The sequence below is a fragment of the Numenius arquata genome, chromosome 14, assembly GCF_964106895.1.
Source record: "Numenius arquata chromosome 14, bNumArq3.hap1.1, whole genome shotgun sequence".
In the NCBI taxonomy this organism is placed as follows: domain Eukaryota; kingdom Metazoa; phylum Chordata; class Aves; order Charadriiformes; family Scolopacidae; genus Numenius; species Numenius arquata.
Window position 1 is genome coordinate 16,166,565 of NC_133589.1, and position 22,688 is coordinate 16,189,252.

General features: G+C 48.4%; 1 protein-coding gene across 1 annotated transcript; it reads left to right on the plus strand.

Annotated features, from left to right (window-relative positions):
- Positions 1-61: 61 nt before the first annotated feature.
- On the plus strand, positions 62-22,494 carry NAA60 (N-alpha-acetyltransferase 60, NatF catalytic subunit). The gene is made up of 7 exons (XM_074158502.1): positions 62-188; positions 12,475-12,590; positions 14,087-14,216; positions 15,529-15,625; positions 17,886-18,120; positions 18,931-19,116; positions 19,472-22,494. The coding sequence occupies exons 2-6, from the start codon at positions 12,481-12,483 to the stop codon at positions 19,085-19,087; spliced, it is 729 nt and encodes a 242-aa protein (XP_074014603.1). The 5' UTR covers positions 62-188; positions 12,475-12,480; the 3' UTR covers positions 19,088-19,116; positions 19,472-22,494.
- The last annotated feature ends 194 nt before the right edge of the window (positions 22,495-22,688 follow it).

Genomic DNA, 22,688 nt, shown 5'->3' on the forward strand with positions numbered 1-22,688 from the left:
TATGAGGAGGCGTTTTGCTACGTAGTGGCCCGCCCCCCCCCCCCCTTCCCCTCCTCTCCCCACTCAGGGAAAGGAAGTGGCCGCCGGTGTCCGCTGAGGCCGCCGGTCCCTCAGCCCTTCTCCTCCGCCGCCCCGGTATGCTCTGAACTGCCCCGCCCGCTCCGCGGCGCGCCCGCCGCCCCTCCGAGGTGAGCGGGGAAGCGCGGTGGTGGGGGGGTGGGTGTCCGTCGCCGGGGGGGGGGGCGGTGTTGCCATGGCGACCTGCGCCCGGGACGGGCCTAGGCCCGTCCCGGGCGCAGGTCGCCATGGCAACACCGCCCCCCCCCCCCCCCCCCCCCCCCCCAGCTCCTAGGCCGCGCCGATCGTCTTTAAATGTTTAATTATGTTTACTGTGCTGAGTTTGAACTCTGTTATTCTGCTCTGTACCTGTTGTGGTTTATCCTGTGACACCTCCCGGTGTCGGCTCGCCCGCGCTGGGTGACCGTGGCGAGCTCCTTTGAACCTTGGGCGCTGGTTGTAGCGATTCTCTCTCTCTCTCACCTTATGAATGTGGCTGAGTGTCTGGCCTTTCACTGACACTTATAAAGAGGCATTAAATACCTGCAACTATCTCGGATCAAAGGCTTTGTAGATGTGTGTTTTCCCCAATAATTCCCAGTGTCCTGTTTTGACAGCAAACTAATGTTCTCATGGAACTTGCTGTGAGAGCCTGGATTTATTTATATTTTTTTCCTCTTGTAGTGGCTAACATGAATTGAAAATGTTTGCCTTTCTCCAGCCTGCATTCCTTTTTTGTCTACCAACTTACAGACTTTTATCTGCTGCTTTATTAGTCTTTTGGCATCGTGAGAGCTTTCTACAACTGTGAACAGCTTTATCATAGAATCATAGAATGGTTAGAGTTGGAAGGGACCTTAGAGATCATCGAGTTCCAACCCCCCTGCCATGGGCAGGGACACCTCCACTAGAGCAGGTTGCTCAAAGCCCCATCCAGCCTCGCCTTAAACACTTCCAGGATTTAGATTTTACTGTCCTGGAAATCTGTGCCCTATGCCAAAGGTTCATCAATTTTTGTTGCATATCTATTCGCCTCTTCTCCCATCTAGTTTTTATGTATCTGCTGAATGGATTGTAGCTGAAATCTCTTTTCACTGTGGATTCATCCTAGATTTGCTTCCTTTCTTTTAATCTGCCACAGACCCTCCTTAGTCCAGCTTAGTTTCCTTAAAAGCCTTTATGGGGGACACTTCTGGGAGCTTTTTGGGAGTGCTAGCGCACAGTATTTTTTTTTTTAAATAAATCAACTGCATGAATAAAGTCTACCAGATTTCTTGGAAGTGAGGCTCTTTTAAAAGAGCTGGTGGCTCTCCCCCAGCATGATATAATTAGAGTGTTAACTCTTAACGTTACAGGGATAACGTTGGAGCCGCCTCACCCCCATCAGAAGCAGTGGTACTGGGTACTGCCTGCTACCAGGCTTTTAAGTAGATGGTTTTAATCTTGCAGGTTAAAAAAGTGGTTCTGTTATGTCTTGTAAACTGGTGCTTTAATTAGTCTTTATATGCAAATAAAGAAACATGCAGTAATGTGTAAAGCATTGTTCTCATAGGTCATTCTGTTCTTTGAAGTAGCTGCTGCTGTTGTTTCTCTCAGCTGGTTGCTTAATGTATTTAAAGCAAGTTGACTTAACATGTCTGAGCAATTGATAAGCGGCTGTCCTGCGAGTGCCCTCTTAAAACCTGTGGCATTCTTAGTTTTCATTTATTTTCCTAAACCAGAGTAGTATCATCGTGTCTTTTGATATCTGGGCTGGCCATCAGATGTCATGAAATGTGGGGACTAACAATGGAATTCAGAAAAACGGTCTTTTGTAGCTGGGAGCTCAAAGAGCCTTTAATGTAGCGTGTGTATTTATTTTTGTTAATGAAGTCTGATACTTCTTTTATGTCTGTTTTTATTTCTTTCCCAGTAAGGATGATCTTTATTTGCATGTGGGGGTGCTTTTTTTTTTTTTTTTTGTGGAGGTTTTGGGGGGGGGGAGGTGTTGTGTTATAAATGTAGGTATCGCAGCAGTGTAGTCTGATAAGTCGGTCAGTGAGTCAGTGCCGGTATCTTACCCATCGTCTGATGTGAACTGGTTCTGCCATCCTCTCTCTTCCTGGTTATTTTCTGTCTCTGCCCCCTCCCCCCCACTCCCAGAGTAATTGTGAGCAGGTGAAACTCTTGCAGAGGCTGACTCTGGATGACAGCGCTGTTGTAAATACCTGAGGAATTACAGGTACCAACCTGGGGACTTCCTGTGAGTGGCTTGCAGAGCTGATTCAGAAATCCTCAGGGCTCTGCCCTCCTGCTCATCACAAGCTGCTGGGCTGGTGGCAGCCTTTGGAAACGGACAGGAATTCCCTGCAGTGACTTGGTGCCAGCAGCTGCTGTTAACGCTTTGTTCCTCTGATGTTAAGACATCTTCTTTTAAAGAAACAGTTGGGCTAAGCTGTTCTGTCTTGTCTGAGCACCTCTTCTACAAACTTGAAACTTGAACGCTATCTAAAATCGTTATTAGACTGGTATCACTCTTGTCTTCCTGTTTTTTTAACCAGTCACAGCGTGTCTGATGGCTTCAATGCAGGGTGTTGCAAAAACGCTTCGAGCTTCATGTCTCGCGCTACATCTCTCCACCCACACAGGCCTCCTCCCAGAAAGGTAGGAAAGGGAGCTGCTCAGTGTTCCAGCCTTAGCTTTTAATTAAGTTTTTAATTTCTCCTTTTCACCCTATTACTGGCGATGTAAAAGCAGGTATCTATGCCAGAATCCATTTTAAATGTTACTAGCTTAAAGAAATAGCAGTGGGGTTTTGGAGTTGAACCTGGGTGTCTCATGCTGGAAAACACCATTGAGAAAAGGCAAAGGAGCCATGTCGGCTCAAATTTTGAATTTGGGATCTTGGAGAGAAGTGAGTGTGGGGCGCTTGTCTGCCAACTAGGCAAGGGAATGGTCTTTTCAAGCTTATTATTTTTTTTTTAATTTTTGGTTAAAGGCACCTCGTTTGTAGTAGCCTCTAAAAAGTTACATGTTAGTGTCTCCTGTAAGGATGTAGGCGGAGGGACTGGGTTTTATCCACCGTGGTGTGTTGCTGCTCAGTAATGAGGACAGCGTCTAGGAAATGGAGGCAGGCTCGAATTCCCCTCTCCCCATGTTTGTACTACACTAGGCTGAATTTCTGGCTGTTTTTTTTTTTAAGTCACTACATACGTTTTCTGTGTGGCTGTTTATTCTAATTCGGAAATGGCAGCAGGCCTGCATGTATGATGAGTTGTTTGGGGTTTTTTTTTTTTGTTGTTGTTTTCTGGAGGAACAGCTGCCTATCGGAAACTTGCCGTGTTCAGCATTTGCAAGGTATTGGATCTCTCCTCTAGCGAGCTGCTTCTTGTAAATGTGGCTCTATTGTGACCCTTTGGTTTTAACTCCCCGCGGTGCTACTGTCACAAAGCAGATTCTCTCTTCCGCGTCTTAACGAGAAAAGATTTAACAGCAAAACCCTCTTAGAGATTCTTGTTTGCCGTTCCCTGGAGGAATCGCTGTATCTGGGGCAGCAGGAAGCTGTGCCTTTTGCAGTATGCTTTAGAGACACTTTATTGGGGTACCAGCTCTGGTGAAATCTACGGCTTCAGTAATGTATCTAGAGCTATAGGGTAAAAGAACAGCCCAGAAAGCGACTTGCATGCAGAATGTTAACATTCCTGCTGCTGGAAGGCTGACAAGTCAAACTTCAAGTGTGCAGAGGATCAGGGATACAAGTATAAAAGGATTTCACTAACAGTAAGTGTTTTCATTTCAAACAAATAACCGCTGCTTGCTGCGCAGGTAGAACTACATTTTTGCCTTCTCATTTCTCCATATCCTTTTGGGGTCTGTTTCAAATCCGGATCCTTCATGGCAGGAGGCCAAAGCGATAATTACTGTGATTCTGTGATTTGGCTTTCAGGCTTTTAGTCCTGCGGTGCACAGACCTCAGTCTGGGCGTCATGGAAAATGAAGTGCGGAGCCGGGGATGAGGTGCGAGTGCATTTCTTAGAACGATGTTTTCAGAATTTCAGAGCAGAGGGAAAATTGGCAGAGCAGCGTGGGGCGAGCCTTTGGGAGAAGGGCTGAATGCCAGGGTGGCTTTTTCCTCAGTTTGTGTGTGACAGTGCTGCCTTCCTGGTTGTCCGAATCCAACGTGCTCTGGCCAGGCTCTTGTAGATATTTCATACGAGCGGGGTTTAATATCGAATTTATTTGTTTGGTATATTTGGTGATTAATGGGATTTTGACTTAGCAGGGTGATACAGCAACATACTGAAATCGCAGCACAAGCACAATACAGCATTTGCAGTGTACAGTTGAATCCCATACAAATGTGATGCCTGTTACTGGTCACTGTCACAGTGATTGGTGCCTGCACTCACTGGGAAGGAATATGCAGATTGAAGCCAGCTCAGGCCCTTCGTTTTCTTCAAAGTTTACTTTATTAATTGCTCAGTTCTTGTACTTTGGGCTCAGCCATATGCTCCCCCCATGCTGGTCTGGCTAGCTCAGGAAAACATTATTCTTTGTTAATTGTCTCAGGGCACCTGACGATTCACTGGTGCAGCTGTCTTTCCGAAACCCAAGGTTACCCTCTGGTCTCCCTGGTGCTGAGATAAATTCAGCTTTCTTTATGATACATTCTTTCCCAAGCTCACTGGTTTTTGCACTCCTCCACTGCGGGGCTGTGCTGGTCGGGCACGCTGCCCTGTGTGGGTTTGGTGGAGAAGAAAGTCCAGGCACTGACAAACTCCTTTCTCCAGAGTGATGTCCCTGAGAGAAGCTCGTTTGGAGGCAAATGGGATCCACGTAGGAGGGCTGGACTAACGGTGTATCTTCGGGATGTGGCAGCCTGGGAGATTGTGCAGGGGGAGCTGCTTGAGGAGGGCAGTTTTGTGCACAGAAGGAAGCTGCTACTGAAGGAGTTTAAGTAATGAGGAGCTCTAAGTCTTAAGCTTGTGCATGTCCTTGAGTGAGCAGGGGTCCGTGAGGGGCTCTGAGGTTCAATGCTTGTGGTTCTGGTAGAAATTACAGAAAAATGTAATGCCTGGATCAAAAGGCGTTAGGGTCTATTCTGAAATAAGATAATCTTAACATCAGAACCTATTTCCAGCCATGTTACTACATTATTTTCAGACCAAGGCACAAAATCAGTCATTTTGTCCTAGATTTCCCATTAAGTGTCTCATTTGCTCCAAGCACCTGCTCCTGCTGATGAATGAAGTGATGGCAGTTTTGGGCAACGCTCCTATGGGATGCGGTGAATGGTACAGGAATGGGGGTAAAATGATCACCATTCTGCTCGTGCCGGTGAACCCCAAGCTCCGTTGGTTTGCATAACATACCAGAAACGAGGAGAACCACATCTTCTGGGGTTTATTTATTGCTTGTCCTAAACGAACCTGCGTGGGATTCCTAGAAAGAGCAAGAGCATTAAATGGGATAAATAGAGCGTTACAATTAGAGGTGTACTTGTATTGCACACCTGGCAGAGGTTGTTGTGTTGGTGTAGACAGCACATCTAACACCCCAGCTTTCCAGTGGTGCTTTTGGGTGCAAAGGAGCTGGTCTGAGCTTAGGCAGGGTGAAGAGATTTGCTCCTTACTGACGTTACGTTGGACTGGGGGCCTGAGCAACCTGAGCTAGGTTGGGTTAAACCCCAAAGGGTCCTTCCAACCTAATTAATTTTTTTTTATTATTCTATGACCAGACTTGAAGTAGTACCTAGGTGGTATTGAGCCAACAAGTATTTAAATATCTCTAAAAATTTGGCTCCTATTGCTTTGGCAATATTGCCCTAAGTCCTAGAAGCGCCTCTTTGAGATTCTTAGTAATGATTTCACAATGTTTTTCAAATCCAGTTGCAATTTTATTGTATTAAATAAAAGGAGCTTGGTAACAGGGGTGTCTGTGTGGAACGTTCCCCGCGAGACCAGTAACCTAAAAACACAGTAAGCTTAAAATGAAATGCAGAAGGGAAATCTTTACTGCTTTGTTGGAATTAGACCTTTGGCTGGTGCAGATTGAACGGTTTAATGTAAATTAAATCCCCAGTGCCAGATGGCGCAAGGTAGAGAGACATAGCTGTGAGAACTCCCGCTGGTGCTCTCGAAGTGATACTCCCCAGACAATAGCAGAGTTTTGAGTACCGTGTTGCTCAGTCACAGCTCATGTGCGCCTGTCCTGCATTTTGAATAGCTCTTAAAATTCTCTCTGGGCTTTGTCTGATCCTATTTATTTACAAGTAACAGGATGCCAGCTGTCATTAATTTTTTTTTCTTCCTGGAAATCTTGTCTTGCTGGGGTTTGAGAACTGTCCCCACAGAAGCTGCAAACAAGGATTTGGTGGCGACACCAGAGAAGCACTTCTGGTGAGGGTACCCAGGGTAAGGAAATGCAGCTCTGGCCCGCTGTGCCTGCATGCGGATCTTCCAGGGACTATCTGCTAGTGTGTGTTTGTGCTGAGCAGATGGTCTGCTCGTGTAAAGTAAAATACAGCTACTATGTGTACGTCCGTCTCTGAAATGCTGGGCAGAAATGTGCAGCCATAGGCAGAAGGAGGTGACCTGAGAACCGGAGGAAGGGACAACTCGCCTGCCGCCTTTCAGAGCGGACTTGTCTAGCATCGCTGCAGTTTCTCAAGCCTGGCCCACGCATGGTATGTACTTGGTAGTTGTCTGGAGGAGCTTAATCTTTTCCTTCTGTGGAACAACAGCCGATAATCCCTCTCAATAATCTAGCAGGAGCGCGCTTGAAGAAAGTGCTTTGAATTCCAGAAGGTGAAAATCTTCAGCTCAAGTAAACAAGGGTCTGCACCATTTAATGACAGCGGTGCCTGCAAGTACCAGGGCGGTTGGCTGTGTGCCTTTCAGGACAGTTCTTCCTCAATTGTAGGACGGCTTTATAAAAAACCCACTAGCCTGCAAGTGCATGTTTTTCTTTATTCTGTCCTGCGGGTTTGCTTCTTTCTGTTCAGGATTAATTGATTTCAATTAGCATTTAAATTGGAAAGTAGAAGATTTTTGATGGACTTCAGTCCGGCTTTGTTTCTGCAAGCGAAGAAGATTCCTTCACGTGTGTTTTTGTGTGAACGCTAAATTTGAAGCCGATACATCCCTTACTGGAAGATAAATATGTATATGACTCTAGTTGGTATTCATTTAGCTTTAGTCTTACATTACCTTGCTTGTATTCTGCCAGGAAATTCAGTGATATTTGTTGCTAGATGACAACGTTTTTGTTTGGGATTTTCATGAGCTTATCTGGATGGAAGTTGAAGTCCAAATAACAGTTCATAAAACCAGCATCTTATGATTGCTCATTGCTCGAATCCAACTCCCTTTTTGCAGGATGCACATGGCAGAAACATCATTAAAACACACCTAATAGTGCTAAACAAGGGAAATCTTAACTTGTTGAACCCCTTGGTCAGGCTTTTGTAGGTATGGAAGTGCTCGAGGGATTTTCGAAAGCTTTTAAGCAGCTGCCTGCCAAATTCTAGTTAGCATCAGGCTTTACCTTGCATTTGAACACCCTGTTGGATTAAGAGCACTGAGTACCTCAGTTTCTCTAGAAATACAGTATTATGTAGATTTTCCTCACTTTTTTTTTTTTTTTTTATATGAAGGATCTAAGAGGAAAGAAAATATTGGAGAAAAGTCCGAGTTGTGGTTTCTGAGCTGCAAAGCACCTAGTTCAAGTAAAGAAACTGTCCCTGCACCTTCTAGCTGATCTGAACTCAAAACAAGACCTACTCTTGCACGGTGGCGGTGTTGGTGGTAGGAATTCCTGTGTCAGTACCTTTATTTGGCTCATTGTGTGGAGTGAATGCTGATAATTCACAGAGTCCCAACCATCACTTGGACTGATGCTGGAAGCTAAAAGCTCCTTTGCCTTTTAGACAGAATTGTGAAATACTGTTCTTTAGCTTATTAAAACTAGAGCTTATTGACACCAAGACTTACGACGTTATTTTTAAGTAGTAAGTTTAGGCCTTACAATGTGCTTGAATTTTAAATTACACGTTAAATTGGCTTATTTAGTAAGGTAATTACTATTTCTTTCATCCTACTGCCATTACTGCTAAATATTTGTAATGTAATGAGTATTTGACAGGTTCCTCTGCAGCTACCCAATACACCTAAGGCCAAAATGTTTTGCCAGAATTTGTTTCAGTAGAGCAAGGCAGGAGACTGGTAGAAATGCTCTAAACCTTTGTACTTCCTTGTAAGTCTTTTGAAATGAATTTGTTGTGTGTTAAGATCTGCAGTTTTTAGGTAGGAAAGGGAATTAAATGCTTAGTTTTAGTTCTACTCACTGCTTGCTTTAGCATTTTGGAAAGGGGTGTCCTCAGAGCTTTTTTCACATATTTAACTGTACGATCCCTTCATAAGCATAAAATGTGGGCTCATTTTATAATCGTCATAAGTGAGCGTTTCCCATTTTGCCAAAAAGGTGGAGTCGCTGTGCCCTCCTGGGTGGGGAGGCAGTGGACGATGTTAACCATGCTGCTTCCCACACCACGGCTGTGGAATGAACAAAGACTGACACCTGAGAAAAAGATATTAAATGGGGTAACTTACTTTGGCTTTTCAAAAATGGCTGTGGGCCTCCTTCAGCTCCTGCACGTGGCTGGAGCCTCCGCTTTGCTTCACAGCAACCACCGCTTGGTCTCAAAGGTCAGAACTCGGTGTTGTCAGTGTTGCGGCGGTGAGTGGAGCTGTGTTACTGCTGAACCCCTCAAGGCCCTTTTAACACCCGTCGAGTCTTAGGGGTGCATTTAACACAGATACTGTTTTCTTAGTATATTATTTCTTTATGCTTCCAAACATATCTTTTGGCCCTCTAAAGCCAAGCTGACTCTAAAAGTGATGCCTCCTCACTGTTCTAGCTCAGGCTTTTGTTCAGGACTCTGGCTCTGCGAATCGCAGCGTATCCACAGGCTGTGCAGAGGGCCAGGACCCGGGCGTTGGGTCTTTGCCCGGGTATCTGTGAAGAGCCAGAGGCTGTCACCTGGGTATGAAGAAAATTGATTGCCTGGGATTCCTTCTCCTTTGGTCATAGCAGCCACTGGCCACAGCTCCTCCAGCAGCAGCAACGCCTGGCCAGGGAGGAAGGTGCACAGGTCTGCACTCTTAAAACCATGTGGCAGGACACAGTGCCAGGCAGATGTCCTAAATATCCTTTAAATGTGCAGGAGCATCCGATTGGCTCACGTAATGCAAAGCGGATGGAGCCAGTCCCTGCAAACACAACCGGTGCTGTGGGAAATGGCTGTCTGAATTTGAGGGGAGGGGAATTATCCTGTTCAACAAAACAGTCGTGGATTATTTTTTTTAAGGCTGGCATTGGCTACAGGATAACGCATAATGCTTGCCCAGCTCTTTGAGAATATAGAGTTAAATAAACATGAACTAATCCTCGCAAGAATGCGTCCTGTGCTGGCTCTGCCTCTCCTGCAGCAGCTGCTGGCGAGGTCTGCTCCTAGGCCTTCCCTACTCATTAGCAAAAACCCTGCTTTAGCATGGTTGTTTCATTTATCTCTGATTTATTAATGCTGGGAGTATTGACTGAGAAGGGGTGTTATCTTATGGGAGCGTTGAAACTTCTCAAGAATAATAAAATGCGTGAGCAAGAGCACTGCTGTTGCAAACCTGAGTACCGCTTAATGCCCACTAACGAAGCGATGTAGTGGGGCTTGGATCTTCGCCACGGCCAAAGCGGCTCTGGCTGTACATGCCTGCTCCTCCTTTCTCTTTCTTTCTCTCCCCCTGGGAAGCCCGTCTTATGGCTCCCCGAACTTCTGCCACGCAGTCCTGGCCTACAAACGATTGTTTTGCCCTCACTTTGTGATCTTGTGGTGGGTCAGCGCTCTGAAATGGTCTGGCAAGGATGAGAGGGTGGGACTGGGGCACACACCGCTGTGCATCAGCTACCTCAACCAGCAGCCGTGCGGATCAGATCAGCCACCGCAAGCGAACGTGCCCTTCCTTCGGGGCTCCACGGGGTAAAGCTGAGACATGTTAAAAGGTCACCAGGGGCTGGTGGTGGGGAGCGTGCTCGCTGCTGCGACAGTACAGATTCACAGTCTAGCCTCAGGGGGCTTGAGTCAATCTTTGGGGTGTAAAATCAGTTTTAAAAGCAGCAAGGAGTACTGGTTTTGTTGTTTTTTTCTAGGTGCTTAAGTTGTTTTGAAACTATCATCTGGACTGGTTGTGAAAGCTGTAGGCTGCTCGGTAAATACGCAGTCACAGTCCTAGAACAGGCTGTGAAATAGCTGTGATTCTTTTTGAGGACTTCTTTGGAGAAGAACAAGCAATCCATATCGATATATGGATCCCCTCGGATGCTCTCGTCAGAGAAATATGTAGGACAGTCACTGGGAGGGAAGCTGTGTCTGGGAAGGATCCCTTGCTTTGAGGACCTTGGATTTCTGCTCTATTAAAGCATTTTGCCATTCTTTCTGCTTCCACGGGTGAAGGGCTGGCAAAGATTTCTCTAGGTAATAGCGGACCTTAATTGTGTCCTTTCTCCTGTTGATATATTGGCTGTTTGACGTGTTCCAGCTCGCACGCAAACACGTGGTAGAGTTCCTCCTTCCTCCCTGGGAGATCTGGGCTGATGCAGCATAGGGGCTTTATGCTACCCGGAGAGGGGTGGGAGCTCACATTGCTCCAGCTAACGCAAAGGAGCGATACGTGTGTTGCAGGGAGAGTGCCAGAGTCAAGGGTGAACGTTATTCTCGTTAGCAGTACTAATTACCTCGCTTTCAGCACTGATGTTGAGTTCCAAGAACCCCAGCACCTGGGGACTCTGTTCTCGGAATATCATCCCATTGTGCTAACTGGGAGTTGCTCTCTACCAGTTTATCGAGGGGAGGTGCAGAAAAAAGCTGGCTTATGTACCTTAAAAGAGAAATTTTGGAACAGAATGTGGATTTCATGGCTTAACCTGTTTTTTTTTTTTCTTATGGGTATGGTGGAAAGGGATGGTTCCAAATTTTTAGGAGAGCAATCGGCACATGGTTGTGAGCTGTCAAAGCATGTCAAACTGGGATCGTTGCTGTGCCTACTCCTTTTGTGTGTCTTTGCCAGTTACAGAATGTATTACGGAGGTGATGCGAGTTTTGCATTGAAACTGTTCAAATGGCATATCCAGTTCAGGGGGGAGGGGGTTTAAATCGGTTCTTTCACGAGTCTCTGAGCTTCAAAGCGAGAGCAGGGGAGAGCTGAGCATCCCTTTCAACAGGAGGGCGTACACAAGCGCTGCTGCGTGCAGCTTTTCTTTATAACTCAGCATTTTAAAACCAAGATTTGAGCCTCTTAAAATTGGGAAAAGAAAGCAAAAAGAAAAACAAATGACTTTTTAAATGAAGGGTGTTTTTTTTCCTTTGTATCTTGCTCTGGTTCTTTGACCTGGGGCTAGGAGGGCTGGAGTGAGAGAGACAAAGCTGTGGATAGAGAACTGCAGGTGGCTCGTGAAAGGGAACAGAGTCCTGCAGCTGCCCTGTCTCTGCCTTGTTTGCTCTGTGCGCGCAGTGTCTCGCCGAGGCCTTTGTCCTGCCTAAAGCCTGTTCTGAAGGTCTGGTCTTCATTCACGTGTCTGCGCTACAAATGCTTTTACAACCGCTTTAGTTCTTGCTTGCTGCTTTCCCTCTGGTACCTTGTTAAAAAAGGCTGAAGACATTGGAGCAAGTGTCCTGTACGTGGTTGGCAGGATTGTGGGAGTGAAAGAAAAGGGCATTTTGGGATTTCTGTATTCGAACGCTCTCTTCTGGGCTGGAAAGCCAGCCCTGGTGGAGTTGAAATGAGGGGAAATGAAACTAGATCTCATTTCACCAGCACGTTAAAGAAAATTAACATTTTAAAGAACGTGAGTCCTCTGCTCTCTGTACTAACTGGAGGTGACGGGATTGTGTAAGAGGACTTTATAAATGTTCTTCTAGCAGTGCTTCCTTTTTAAGCTGTTTGTTCAGTTCTGTTTTAAGAAAATGTTGGTCCTGCATAGTCATTTGAAGAGCTCCATGCATCATAAGGTACACTTGGCACATTGTTGGCTTATTTAATGTGGCATCCTGAGCATTTTTTGGAAGTGATCGGTGCCACATGGTCCGTCACACGCAGCGTCACTGGACCGTGCTGGCAGGGAGCGGGGTGCGTTCAGATGCGGGGCCAGAGGGTGGGTGAGGCTGAGGAATGAGCTGTGCTGATCCTGTGGGCAGCAGGGCTTCGAGGTGCTTCTTGGGTTAATGTTGCCAGGTTTTGCTTCATCTCTCTTGGAAACTCATTCTGCTGGGAAAAACAACTTCAGTGATACTGAGAACCTCCTGCTGCCTTTGCGCAGATGCCCGACTGAAGCTGAGAGTCAAGAATCTGTGCTTCGTCGTTCTTAATGTGCTTTCTTTCCTTGCAGGCGTGAATGACAGAGGAGGTGCCCCCGACTGCACTTACAGACGTAAACCTGCGTCTTCTCTGCCACGATGACATAGACACGGTGAAACAGCTCTGTGGCGACTGGTTCCCAATAGAGTACGTTGCTGGTTTGGGGAGGGAGATGGCGGGGATTTAGAAACAAATGGTGTGACTCTGCAGTGGTCCAGTTCAGAGCTGACACCGAAGGCTCTGCAGCCATCTGGACTGTTGCTGAAATAGCAGCAGGTTCTGAATCTTTTATGTATTGTGGTGATGTTCCTGTTCGTGGCCCTTTGCTGCCTGTCCTGCAGGGTCCTAAAGTCATCAGAAAGTTCCTGTATGCAGATTTTGGTAGAAAAACAGGCTTTGTAATTAAGGGGGTGGATCAGCTTCTTGGGAAAGACTGGGTGTGAGGTGGGGAAAGGAGGACACCTCCAGGAAAAAGGATAGCATCCCTGTGCTTGTGAAAGCAAGCTGTGTTTTGGAGCTTGCACCGAGAAAGCACCCTCAGATCTGAACCAAACCGACACAGAGCAACTCTTCCTAAGGGACTGTCCTTCTGAATGTCCCAGGGAGAGACCAAACAGGACTTGCCTGTGTACTCGGGATCAGTGTCGCTCCCAAAGCTCTGGCAAAGATCTGGCTTAAAGCTGATCTCAGTCTGTCCCGGGTCAGTTCCCCGTTTGGTAAACGCTTGTGTCTGCACAAGCATGGCAATAAGGAGCTTTTTTGGGGGACAGTGATAGCTTTCTGGCTTAAAGCAACCAGGAAAACTACAGCTGTAGACTTCAAGGATTTTTTTTTTTTTTTCTTTAGCTTTGTTGAGAAGGTTTATAGAGGATTTTAGTGGATTATAATTAAGATTGCATAAAATGTAACAAACCAGCAAAAGCATTCATAATATTTTGAATTTGTAGATTTCTTTTAAACACAAGGCATGCTGAGCTCCGACTTTGAAATAAATTAGCGTACGCTAGTTTCCCTTTAGTAGCTGCAGAAGGGGGAGGAGAGCTGGAGGCTGGTGATGGGATTTCATTATTTATTTTTTTTTTTTGTACCAGCGTGCAGTATTTTTTTCACATGTGTATCAAATTAATGAGATCCTTTCGCTCTTAGATGAGGGCAGATGGATCTTGCATTTAAAAATAACTTGCTAAAGATGGAAGTGAGAGCTCTGGGCAATGAATGTAAAATGAAAATGTGGTTGTCTTAGCCAGGCAGGAGGCCATTACATGAGCAGCCTGCGTCCCTGCTTAGATGTAATTGAAAGAAACCATGTTACCAAGTTGGGTACAGCAGCTGTTTATGTTCACTGGTACCATACAACAGTTAAGACAGGAAAGGTGAATAACTTCTTAACCCAGATTTCATGGAATAAGCTAAATTAGTAGCGTAGAAGGAGCTTTAGGTTGACATACGGCTGAGCTACGTGGCTGTATGTCTCTGCAGAAGACAGCCCTTCCAGTAGCACAGCTTCCCTCCCTTAGTCTGGTGTAAAATACATTGGCCTGCACTTCCAGTGACTGGCATTTAAAGATGCTGCTGCCCGTTTCCAATTGAGCAGCATCTTGGCTCTATGTCCCCGAACATTCCTGTTTTTCTTTCCTTCCCAGGTACCCTGACTCATGGTACCGAGATATCACTTCCAACAAGAAGTTCTTTTCCCTCGCAGCCACGTATAGAGGCTCCATCGTGGGAATGATAGTGGCAGAGATCAAGAGCAGAACAAAGGTGCATAAAGAGGTATGCTACTAAGACCTGCTTCAGTATGAGACAGTCCCCCTCTTCCATCCAGACATTTATAAGAGCGATCCTGAGTTAATTTGGAAACCAAGAACATGCCGATTTCCAGATAATGGAGCATGGGTGGTGGGATGTGTCTGAACGCGTGGGCAGCCTGGTACCACAGAGTCTCTTCCTGCTGGGGCCAGGCAGCTGTGACCCAACAGGAAGCTTACTGCCTGATGTGCTGTGCAGAGTCACCACATCACATGGGTGTAATGCAAAAGTGACCGTGTAGTAGGGCATTTAACTGTTGCCTGGCTGTTTCCAGTCTGCCTGGTCATCACTGGTGACTGAGGTACGCGCAGCTGCAGGAGAAGGAACCTCTTCCCTTCTTACGTAAGGGTTGAACTTCCTTAGTCACTCTTGGGACTTCCTGCAGAAACTCCTTCATTTGCATGATCACTGTCTGAAACACAAAGCAGAGCTAACCCATCTGCGGAAAGCTCGGGCTTCAGGGATAACGGAGCTTGGAGGCTGGGAGAGACGACACAGTAGAGCAGAGAGGTGAAGAAGAGATGGTCACTGAAGACAGGATGGGTTAGAGCAGAGAAAACAGCATGGGCAACTGGATTAAAAAAAAAAAAAATCAGGGGCAATGCAGAGAGTACATAACTTCTGAAAGGCCATCAGTGTTAATGATTAAACAATAATCTTAACCTTCATAGGAACCGAGAACACTGAGTGGCATGGGTCTCTTCACTTTGGCTATCTGGCTTCACCTCAAAGTCGAAGTCAGAAACTGCATCTTCAGCAGCTCTAACAAAAGGCTCTTGTTCCGGCCAAGCTGAAAGCCAAGGGCTTATTCAGACACTGCTCTGGGAGACTGGACCCGAAGAACATGCTCCTTGTCCCCTACAGCAGTACAGAGATCTCCAGCTGACACGAAGCTCAGATGGAGTATGCAGGCAATAAAGACTGTTGCTGGATTGATCTAGACACTGATGTGTAACTCTAGAATTGGTGCTTTGAATCCTTCCTCGTAAAGAATGCAAATATATTCTGTCCCTAAAGCCCACAAATAATGTATATAGTAAAGAAACATCATGATTTGTATTCTATGTCTGGGAAGATGCTATGAAAGTAGGAATAACCCCTAAGGAATCATGCTTGGGTTTTTTTTCCTCCCCACCTCCTTTCTAAAAGCTTCAGCTAAGACTGTTCGATGAGGAGAAGTTTCCTGCTAGCTTTGTTTTCAGATGTTCCAGTATGGGATTCTTGCCTTGTGCCTCCCCAGGTATCCTACTAAATAACTTGTTGTATCTCTACTCAGGATGGAGACATCCTAGCTTCCAATTTTCCTGTGGACACTCAAGTTGCTTACATCCTAAGTCTTGGAGTGGTGAAAGAGTTCAGAAAACATGGAATAGGTAAGATGCTGCTAAGTGACAACTCTGCTGCTGTTGTTTGCCACATGTGGCTAGTGGGCATAACTGAAGGAGCCGCACCATTTCACCACAATAATCTTTTCAGTCGAGCCTGTTGGTTATTTGCACCAGCAATTGGGAAGGTGATGCACTCGCGTCCCATTCCTGGTGTTAATGCGGGTGCACTGAGATGTTTTTGCTGGTGTAGGGACAACACAATGTGCAGATGTTTCTGAAGAGTGTGAGGCTTTGTGCGTCTTGTTCCCAGGGGACAGCTGAGCACACCAAAAACTTGCACTCCTGCTGCTGAGATGGGCTGCAAGTGCCAGGACTTCACCCTGGAGCAGGGTTTGAAGCCTGTCTGGTGAGGACAAAAGGGAGTGTATGCTCCCTGGCTTCCAATTATCTTTCATGGGTATCAGGAGTATGGTCCCTGAGGCTTTGAACCTTTCAACTTCAACAGATAGAATAGACATTTAGAAAAAGACAAAGGGAACTGGAAAAATAGCGTAGCTTGGGCCTGATTAAATCTGTCAAATGCATGTAAAAGTCAGCTCTGAATGTCTGCTACAACACACAGAGGTTTTGCAGCCATTTGAAAATCCTGCAGCCAGAAGGGCTTATCTGTGTTTAGAGCAGGGCGTATTTTGTCATCAAGTAAGTGTCCTTCTGGTGCAATTTCAAGCATGATCTCTATCTTTGATTTGCAAAAGGAAACAGGCCAGGTTTGGCAGCATGACCTGGTGTTGTACATCTGGAGTTATACAGGTGTAACTTATTGTCTTCAAGTCCTCCCTTCTCCACCAGTCGTGTTTAGGAAGGTACAAAATGATAGGATACATAAAGAAATGACCAAAAGAGTCCTCAGTGGGAGCACTGTATTGAAAACTTGTGTTGAAATGCTACTGGAGATAAATTTTCTGTAAAAGAAGAAGATGCACAGAATAATATTGAGAGAAGGTGCTAAAGGGATCTTCTGTTCCCTAAAATTGTAGTGGTTTTGAGTCTCCTTTTAGTTTCCAAATATTTTTTTTTTCCCCAGCTCCATCTTGCTAGAATTTTCTCCTTTCAGAATCAGTGTCTCCTGTATCTGTTACATCTAGACAGCGGGTCGCTGTGCTCTCTCGAAACCTCTGGGCTTCTACCTATAGCAAAACAACCTAAAGAAGCCGCTGCTGCTTTTTCTGAGACCTTTCTCTTGAGAGGTTTTCTGCTTGTGTTTGAAGCTGAAATCTTTTCATGCAGGAGGCTTTTCACCCCAGGCATACTTTTAAGTGCTAAAGCTCTGATTTTTCTCTGGCAGCCATTAAAAGGCTGTGGTTTCTAGTTCTCTGCTATTCTTAAACCAGAGAGGAGTTGGATTTCTGAGAGACAGAAGAGCAGAATATCTCATAACAAAACCAAACTGCTCTCCTGTTGATGTCTCTCAGAAGTATCAAGTGACCATGAAGTCAGTGCTGTTGACTTCTGCTCTGAAATCCTGTGGGTCCTGCTCGAAGTCTTACGGGCTGTGGGAATTGTGAAACAGCAGGGTAAATCTCATCTGTATTTTGAATTAGCTAAGCTATTTCTTTCGCCTGTTATTACCACACCTGTTGGAAGAAGTTCCTCTGCAGGTTCTGCTGGGTCCTTCATGCCATGTTGAGGTGGTTTGGATGAACCTCCAGGTCTCCTCTCTTAGGGCTGGAGTATCCTCTGTGCTCTTCTCTGGTTTCTCCTGCTGACTTCAGTGGCTGCAGCAAATCCAGGGTGAATGAGACCAAGGCTCCTTTCCTTAGAAGGGATCTTAAAATCCTACCGGCTCTTAGATTTTAATTTGAGTTCAGCAGACACAATGCAATAACCTGCTTGTGAAGTCCTGTTTTGTCACTCTGCTGTTTTAAACACCTTTAAAATGTGATGGGACTGATACCACTGAAAATGACTCACTGACCTCCCCTAAAGCCAGGAGCTGCTTGGCTGGGGATGGGCGTTATTGGCAGATTCCCATCTGGCTCGTCTGTGTGCTTATTGAATCAGAAGTTGTGTCTTTATAAAATCTGTTCTGTGAAGCCATGCTCATAGGTGAGATGAAATTCATATTAAAACCATGTAGTATGGTCCTGTTAAATGCCTCAGGAGGGTCTGGGAGAACTGGGTGGGAGCTGGGGCTTTCAAGCGTGGGCAGCAATTGCTGCTTAGACACCGGCTGCAGGAGATCTCAGCTGGGACCTCTGAACCCTTGTGCTGCACTGTGTGATTCGGCTGTTCCTTCCTTCAACAGGTTCGCTCTTGCTTGAAAGTTTAAAAGACCATATATCAACGACTGCCCAAGATCACTGCAAAGCCATCTACCTGCACGTCCTCACCACTAACAACACAGCAATAAACTTCTATGAAAACAGAGACTTTAAACAGCACCACTATCTCCCCTATTATTATTCCATCAGAGGGGTCCTCAAAGATGGCTTCACCTACGTCCTGTACATCAATGGTGGACACCCACCCTGGACAATCTTATATCCTTTACCTTCAGCCTAATTAGCAGTGAAACACAACAAGCAGACACCACGCTATGTTTTGGGTTAAAAATGGCAATCTAGCAAAGTGTGACCTGGCTAGATCTGGGGACTGATGTGAGTTTAATCTGAAGCTGGAAGGCAGGCGATGTCAGAGGGATTTGACAGTGACCTGCTTGTCCCCAGGTCCCCCGACTCCTCTGGAAACAGGTCAGGGAGGCGGTGTAGGGTGGTACATTGCATTCTAAGTTGGAGCGAGTTTGATGCCAGCGGTAACGAATGCTGGTGTTAAGCCGGAGTGTGAGGTGTGCTCTGGTTTGTGTGGTGCAGGATTTCTCCAGAAGCATGGCAGACAAGCCCTTGGTCTTGTTTCCTGGGGCCTAGGATGCTCTGTGACCCTCAGCTGGCCTGGATCTCAGCAGGCTGCTCTCAGACTGACTTTGGGAGTTTATTTCAGGTCATTGGATCATGGAGAAGAAACCTGATCTTTCCTAGATGTAGCTAGTCTGTCCAAACCTCTCCAGGCAGGATGGATTGCCATCCCCACAGGAACTTGCTGTGGAGTGCAAAGGGAACTGCTTAGAGGAGGGATTTCCCACAAAAGTAGGAGCCAGCGTTCCCAAATTGCCACCTTTTATGGTGCAAAGCAGACCTGCTTTTGATGGAAAGGAGCAGGCAATTAATACGAGGAGCAGATCTGCCTGTCTCGCTGAGCAAAGCAGCTTTCGCTGTGTCTTGGGGCGAGGCAGAGTCTTTTAAGTTATTTCTTAAGTTACAGTGGAAATGTCACTGTCCTTAACTGATGGCCACTGACTACCTACAGCACATCGGATCAACGCTAGCCAGCCTGAGCCCATGTTCAATTCCCCAGAGGATATATCGACAAGCCCAGAGCATTCTCTGCAGCCTGCTGCCCTGGTCTGGCATTTCTGCCAAGAGCGGCATCGAATACAGCCGGACGATGTGACTGGGCCAGACGATGTATAAAAAGCAAAGGTGGGTACCCGGGGGGAACCTCCCTTCTCTGCCCGAAGCCAGCAGCCACGATGGCCCACGGCCACTGTCCTAGGGCAGCTCAGAGCGTCCTCGAGCAAGGTGTCCGGAGCATCGCTGTGCTCCGGTTTCCAGCTTGCAGTCCCCGCTGTCTCTCTCCTTTTCCCAGCCCTGTTAGACCAGTTTGCAAGACCCAGAGTGACTGAGTCCTTGCTCTTTCCCCAGCTCAGTGCCCGTTTGCTGACAGTTGTGTTGCGGGTCTCCAACAAGGTCTTCAGGACATCAGCTCCCCAGTACGCATGAAGAGACCCATGAAGCCTGGTTTCCCTAAGACAGCTGCCCTCTTTTCTTTCCATAGGATTGTTCTTCCTTCCATCTCCTGAACCATCTGGCTCTGCACTGATTCCAGTGATGACGGCTCTTGGTCAGTGACCCAGCCCCTAGATGGGACTCCTTGTTCCACAGGTTGACCAAGATTTGGCAGATTTCACACTTGACGGGCTGCAGCCCCTACTTACCCCCGTGGCCTGGGGCCTGCGGGCGCTGCCCGGGCAGGCCTGGCTGTCCTGCGAGGTGTCTGGCTGTGCCGTAGCTGAGGCCCCTGTGCGTCACCCGTCTGTGTGCATGTTGCACTGTCCCCACCACTTCCCTTGCCTCTGGTTTGCTCCTTTTCGTACACATGATGCAGAGGGGTTCAGCTGCTGCTTCCACACCACGGCTACTGAAGGTAGCGTGAATGAGGTTAACGAATCTGCACTGACTGACCGTGTAAATGAGGTGTAAGTGCCCTGGCAGGCTGCTGCTGGCAGAATACGCAGTTGTGGCCTCGTTGCAGGGGAAAGGTGGGAGTTGAGGATCGTGTCTGGGTCCTGCCAAGTCACCTGCTGGTGCTTCCTGTGGGAAACTTCCAGGGAGGGGAAACTACCCAGCCCCGCCAGCCCTCTGGAGTGACTTAAAAAGAAGCATTTAATTCAGGATGCGTCAAGTAGAAGGCAGGGAATGAAATTGCTATTTCATAGTGAAATATATATATATTATACTGTATAGATCTTTCTGCCTTTGTCCAAGTTGGAACATAGTAGGGGAGGGGAGCTGAGGGTGTAGAGCCACTGCTGCAGCCAGAGCCCTTCTCCTCCCCTGCATGCACCCTCCCCTGGCCCCGGGGCTGGACTCTTGCAGGATCTGAGGGGATGAGCTCTGTGCAGGGATCACAGCAGCTTTTCCTTGCTGAAGAGAAGCTCCCCCAGCTGCTCACTGGTGCGCTTCAGGCCATGGTCCGGGCATCTCCATGGGGCCGTGCTGGTAGATGACCTCCCTGTAGCTCTCCTGGACAGTCCTGGCCTGGCTGCGGGTCCCCTGTGTCTCAGCTCACCGGCAGTTGCCATCCAGCCTGCATGGAGGGCCCCGATGTTCCCTTCCTGTGCCTCGGAGTGAGGGTGGGCAAACGCTTTGCTTTTGAGGTGGGAGTCTCTGCAGCTCACCCAGCCTGGGCACGGGTCAGAGGTGCAGGTATCCCTGTGCCCTGCTGGGGTCCCACTGCGCATCCCTCTTCCCTGGCCGAAGCTCTTCCCCTGCTCGGTGCCGGATTCCTCATTCTCCTCTCATTTTGAAACTGGGATTTGAGCAGGGGAGGTCTGAGCTGTGTCTGCAGGCAGTGCCAGCTCCGGCAGCGGGTGCAAGCAGGGCAGGGGGGGTGAGACGTGGTGCAGGTCAGGCTTAGGTGAGAAAGACATCGTGTTAAGATTGTGCAGCCCAGATGACCACGAAGTCCTTTCAGTGTCTGTAAGACCCTGAGGTGGGATTTTGTTAATAAACGGGTGCAGGAGGAGAGCGTTGTGCCACGCTGCCTCCCGAGAAAGGTGGCAGGGGCTCGCTCCCCGCTCTGCCCGGGGCTGGCACTGTGGTGCTGCCGCTGGGCTCAGAGGTGGCTCTGGCACAGAAAGCCCTGGTCAGCGCAGCTTCCCCTGCGGCCCGGCAGCCTGGGCTGCAGCAAGCAGATTGCTCCAGCCCCAGGAGCTGGCACACGCTGCGTTTTGGAGCAGTGGCAGGCTGTTCCCGTCCCTCTTCAGCAGCTTGAATAGGTCTGGCTCAAGGATTAGTGACCACAAGCAAAACCCAGTGTCTCCATGAGGACAGTCCAGCTCTGAGCTGCAGGAAAGTTCACGCTTGCAGACCGTCAAGCCCCGAGAAGCCAGGGTTGACCTCGGTGTGGGCCTTGCTGCGGGGCTGTTGGAGCAGAGCACTCCGGAGGCTTCTTCCAACCCATGCATCTCGTGTTCCCCTTCAGTTTAGAAGCGCAGGCGGCGCTGTGCAGCCAGCTGTGCAGCCAGCTGTGCCGTGGGCAGGCCCAGCGAGGCTGGAGGGGCTGCAGTTTGGTGGCAGAGGACCTGCGATGGGGCAGGGAGCTACAGGCTGAGCTGGGGCTGGCGCTCACAGCGGTGGCCAAGGTGCCGCTCGTGGGGTTTGAGCCTGGCGGTGTGGTGGAAGAGGAACCCTGCCACCCGCGGCTGGGTCCCTGAGACAGCGTGGTGGCTTCGCAGCTGCTGCCACCGGTTCCCCTCTGCGGGACTGCCTGCTCCTGCCTGCGGGTGCTGCGGTGGAGCAGCTTGAGGAAGAGCGGGGCAGGTCTGCACTGCCAAAGCTCGGCTGAGCCACTCGTGGCACCACACAGGGGCTCCCTGTGTGTCCCCTTCCTGGGCCGGGTGGCTCCTTGGGCCAGGCTCCGGCTGCCACCACCTCACCGATGTGGCTTGGCTACCTGGGGCCCAGCAGAACCATCTTAGTGGCCACCACCAGCCCATGGGGAGCAGATGTGGCCTCGGCTTTGCTGAGGCGCTGGCAGGGAGGCTTTGGCTGTCCGCGCTGTCCCCAGTGCTCCTCTCGCAGCCTGACTGGCCCCCACTGGGAGAACTGCTGCCGTCCCTTCTAGCTGCGGTGCTTTCCTGGGGTGATCTGAAGCACCCTTCCAGCCTCATTTCTTACCACTTTTTGGTTTTGGGTTGGGTTTTTCCACCCCCTCTGCTCCACTTTTCACTTAAACACGTCTATGGGTTTATCCGAGTTCCTTGAGCAGCTGGAGCCCCTGGTTTTCCTCAGCACTTGTGTTCTCTGGACCAGAATGAATCTTTCTCTCCTGGTTGTCTGGGACTGATGTCTGTCCCCCCACCCGTTCCTCTCCTGTCCCTCAACACAGCCCAGCTCCACTCCTGCAGCACTTGAGCACGTCCCGAGGGGCCCCGTGACAGATCTGTGTCCTCCTGCCACCCCATCCTCCGAGGTGTCAGCCACGTCCCCTCACAGCCCGTTATTTATTGAAGAGCATCATGCTGCCACCGTCAGCCTCTCTCTAAACATCTCCAATTAAACCAGACATCTTTTTCTGAGTCCTTTGTCTCTCTGTGCAGGAGCTCGAGCACCTTCACCTCACCTTGTGCTCTGCAGCGATGCGGGGAGACCGCAGGCCCTTGCCTCCGGCTGGGACCTGCTGCTGCTCCTGGCCAGGGATCCCTTTGGAGCTGGCAGTGGGTACGGGGCAGGACCCGCAGCTGGGGAGCAGCTCCTCCAGCGCGGAACCT